At 40.2% G+C, this 4,749-nt stretch overlaps 1 protein-coding gene across 1 annotated transcript; it reads right to left on the bottom strand.

Moving 5' to 3' along the window:
- Positions 1–2,394: 2,394 nt before the first annotated feature.
- On the bottom strand, positions 2,395–4,259 carry LOC118095559 (vomeronasal type-2 receptor 26-like). The gene is made up of 2 exons (XM_035136808.1): positions 4,181–4,259; positions 2,395–3,308 (listed from the first exon to the last, which is right to left on the bottom strand). Exons 1-2 carry the CDS (start codon positions 4,257–4,259, stop codon positions 2,395–2,397), a joined length of 993 nt encoding a protein of 330 aa, XP_034992699.1.
- Between the last annotated feature and the right edge of the window lie 490 nt (positions 4,260–4,749).

Below are 4,749 nucleotides of genomic sequence, written 5' to 3'. Positions count from 1 at the left end.
GCAAGTTTGTCTCTGAAGCTGCTGCCTCAATTCTTATATAGTGAGGTTGTGGGTTGGGGCAGGGATGGGGGAAGGATGAAATTTCAACCCCTTGCCATATGCCAAGTAGATATCGATAGGATAAATATGTTTCAATTTCCCTGGAATTCCCTCCAGTGGTTATGACCACTATACAGTTATTATTCTGGCAATGAGTTGGAAAGCAAATACACTAAATAAAACCAGCACACATAATTAACATCAGATGCATCTACCCTCTGGAGCTCAGTCCATATCTAGGTGGAGTACTTTGTTCTATATGTTTGATATTCAAAGGAAAAGGGAAGAGAGGGCACGTTTTTCTCAAGGGCACAGACTCACATTGCATTGTTGATATCTAACAAGAATGGCCAGCTTCCTTCAAAATGGAGTGCTTACACTGCAACATTTCCCAGAATCCTCTGCTACATGAAGTGATTCTGTGACATGCAAATCCACATGGCAAAGAAACCACAACTGTGAAAATAGTTTCTGTAAATTCAAGCTAGGTATATATATATATATATATATATATATATATATATATATATATATATATATATATATATGTGTGTGTGTGTGTGTGTGTGTGTGTGTGTGTGTTTATATATATATATATATATATATATATATATATATATATATATATATAATCTACATTTAAAAATGGAACTAGGTGAGGTCCATTTTCCCCCATGAAAGTAAAAGATGCTGAAAGGGGAACTGAAATCTCAATCTGTTTGCTGTCCATGCTCTTTTGCTTTAGCCCCCCCCCCCCGGTTCAATTCCAGGATTTCCAGGCTTGTTTCTAGATATGCTGTGTTATTGTTTTGATTGTGATTATGATTGTTATGGTTGGGAGAAAAGAGAGACCCCCCACTAGCATCCAGTTGACTCAACCACTAGAGGATTTTGTAGATATTCCCTGATATTGGCTACTAAAACTTTGCACTGTAATTTTCTGCTAAAAGCAATTTCCTCACATGCAACCCCTGGGTCCTTATGGAAGGATGACACTCACTGGGTTAGAGATAGTTGTTGTTTTGCTAAATAAAGAGTATCTAGCGTGTGTGTAAGTAGGATTGCTGGTCTGAATATCTCTTTTTTAGGAACACAGAAAATATTCTCACAGCATCCAGAAGTCTGAGTTTAAACATGTATGTCCACTCCCAGATGATTTATATTACGCTTGGTGCTTTGCCTGTTTGTATGGTCCATTGGGGATTTTTTTTCTTAACACACACACACACACACACACACACACACACACACACACACACACGTCACACATCTTTTTTTGTATAAGGTTTTATTCAGACTTTCCACAATACAATAAAGATAAACTATTCTAAACAGAAAATAATAAAAAGAACAAAAGAAAACAAAAGAAGAAAAAGAGCTAGATGAATACAAAGTTCTCTCACACATATATCTGAAGAAGTGTGCATGCACACGAAAGCTCATACCAAAATAAAAACTTAGTTGGTCTTTAAGGTGCTACTGAAGGAATTTTTTTATTTTACTTCGACCCAGACCAACACGGCTACCTACCTGTAACCACATATATCCTAAGTTTGAACAATGAAATTTGTTTAAAAGATACATCTATTATTTAGGAACTGTATGGTTATGGTCTTCATGGGATCAAGGTCATGCCCCACCAACTTCTAATTTATTTTACTCAGCAGAATGGTAAACTAGCAAGAATTAACAAGAGCTCAAATGATTTAGATGTCCTATTTTTCAATCACTCAGCAGCTACTTCATTTTCAATCCTGCTGCAAATTGCTTCCACATAACATTCCACTTGGACAACACCCTGGTGAAACAGACTCCTGTAAATAACAGTATTTCACATTCTGCTCTCCTTAGTTAGTGTTCTGGGGGTATAGAAAGCTAGGCCAAAAAACAAAAATTGTCAACAAAACAACATACATAAAAATCTCTCAGTCTAGCCTACCTCACAGAGTTGTGAAGGCAATACACAGAGAAGAGAGCCATGTGTGCCACCATGAAGACTTTGGATGGTACAGAATTGGGATTTCCCAACTTGGGTCCTTATGGAAGGATGACATTCACTGGGTTAGAGATAGTTGTTATTGTTTTTTAAATAAAGAGTATCTAGTGTGTGTGTAAGTAGGGTTGCTGGTCTGAATATCTTTTTTACAGGAACACAGAAAATATTCTCACAGCATCCAACTTGGTTCTCCAGCTGTTTTTGGACGACAATTCCAAACATCCATAGCTAGCAGTGCTAGTTGTGAAACAGCTGGAGACCCAAGTTTGGGAAATGCTGGCATAATGAGAAAAACATAAAAGCGAAGGAAATAGCATCTCCTTGCCACAACATAAGGTCCCTGGCTAACGGCATCTCTTTCACCTTCTCTGGTCATCCTTCTTCCTTACTAATCTCTCTTTACTATTCATCTCAGGCCTAAGTAAAATGATGTAGATTTTGGGGAGGAAGATGCAACCCAGTAAGCCAGCAGTAGAGGCCAAGATGGAGAAGATCTCCACAGCCACCATGTATTTCCCTTTGGTGCTCAGATAAGTGGGGACAAAGGACAGCCAAACACTGCAGAAGACCAGCATGCTGAAGGTAATCAACTTGGCTTCATTGAAAGTATCAGGCAACTTCCTGGCAAAGAAAGCCACAGAGAAGCTCACAATGGCCAAAAGACCCATGTAGCCAAGAATAAGGTGGAACATGACGTCTGAGCCTTCATTGCACTGCACTATGATTTGCCCATCCTGGGAGTGTAGGTCAAACTCTGGGAATGGGGGAGAGGATGCCAGCCACCCAACACAGATGCCAGCTTGAATGAGAGAGCAGGAGGTGATAAGGGATCCTGCCAGCCTCTTCCCAAGCCATTTCCTCAGGTTGCTTCCAGGCTTGGTCACCATGAATGCCAAAACCACAGTGAGGGTTTTCGCTAACACACAAGCAACAGCAATGGAGAAGATGAGGCCAAAGACGGTTTGCCTCAAGACACAGGTCACCTTTGTAGGCCTGCCAATGAATAAGAAGGAGCAGAGAAAGCAGAGAAGCAGCGAAGAGAGCAAGGTGCAGGTGATTCCCCAGTTGTTGGCTTTGACAATGGGAGTGTTCCAGTGCAGACCAAAGGTCCCCATCACAACAACTGTGATCAGAGAAAGCAGGAGAGTTAAGGAAGCCAGAATTGCCCCCAAGGGCTCCTCATAGGATAGGTAGCTTATTTTTTTCGGAATACATTGGTCCTGAAAGGCATTTGGGTAGTGATCATCTGGGCATTTCTCACATTGACCTGCATCTGAAAATGAGAAGCATGCTTTTAGCATTTATGGAAGTGATTATTTTTAATATTATTAGTAGTGTCTATTATGCAATACATTGAACACATTATTGAGCGGATGAGCCAAAGCCTAATTTTTCAACTAAGTGGTGGTTCCTATCTGAGCATCTCAGCTGTACTAATCAATCCATTCATATTGATTTTAGTCTTTCCCCCTTAACCAATATCTATCTCTGCATCCAGCCTCATGTCTTTTCATTTCAAGGCTTGCAGCCCTAATCAATCCATTCATATTTTTTGTCACGATTGCATTATACTGATTGATTTCAGTCTTTTCCCCTTAACCAATGTCTATCTCTGCATCCAGCCCCATGTCTTTGCTTGCAGCCTAAGTGCATCCAGCCCCATTTCAAGGCTTGCAGCCTAAGTGTTTCTTTTTTACACTTCCCGCAATGGAGCTTGGGAGTGGATCAAACAGCCAGGTAGCCTGTCATCGAGACAATCTATATTTGACAAGAAATAATGTTCCTAAGGATTGAAACTGTGTGGATACAATAGAGAAAAGTATTCACTACTTGTTAATAACTTAAGAAGAAAATTTATTGGCTGCGGGTTAAATGGTGGGAAAAGGAAATTTTCGGAGTGGAATCCTAACCGTTTCTACCCAGATGGATGTCATCCTGATTTCAGTGGTGCTTAATCCCACACAATATATTCTTGAGCGTCTGACCAAAGGGGAGGGAGCGGAAAGGAGAATATGTATGAGTAACATAAATACATGTCCTTCGGATCCATGACAGAAGATAAGCAGACATAATAAGACTAAGACATGAATGTCTGTGTTGGAGAGGAAGATGGGAATTCCAGTTGACTTGGGTTCCTTCACTTACCCTTCTGGACTGAAATCCTCCCTTTCGGGCACTGAACACAGTCATAGCAACAGATTTGTTTTCCCTGCTGGGCAAACATACTCTGTCCAGGGTGGCAGCTCTCAACACAGGTGGAAATGGGCAGCATCTAAGGGTAATGACAAGCAAGGGATTTTGAATGGAATAAATATTATTGTCATCTATTTCTGCTTTGTGGCAGAAAGGTCACAGAACTGAAATTAAAGGATGACTGTCAAGCACTTGCTCCCTGGGCAAACATCAGGCTACCTGATAAAGATGCTTTGTGCTGTCACCTAACCATTTGACCAGCCAGCCACATATCTGAATGGCAAAGAGAAGCTCCTGCCAACCTTCTCCTTCTTGATAGCTTGATTCCTCATAATCCAAGGCTGAATCCCTTCTGGAGACACTCTCTTTTAAAGTTTAAATAAGAATTAATTTTTACTTAGTGTACTTGAACTTGCATATTAAAATATACAATGCAGGCAGGTGTTACCTACATTGCTAAATCATCTTACATAGATTTTTATCTAAGATAAATACTGTTAAAGACTGACAGCAGCACAACA

The sequence above is a fragment of the Zootoca vivipara genome, chromosome 13 (assembly GCF_963506605.1).
Source record: "Zootoca vivipara chromosome 13, rZooViv1.1, whole genome shotgun sequence".
NCBI classification, from domain to species: domain Eukaryota; kingdom Metazoa; phylum Chordata; class Lepidosauria; order Squamata; family Lacertidae; genus Zootoca; species Zootoca vivipara.
Note: the sequence above shows the minus strand (reverse complement) of the source record. Positions and strands in the feature narration are given on the sequence as shown.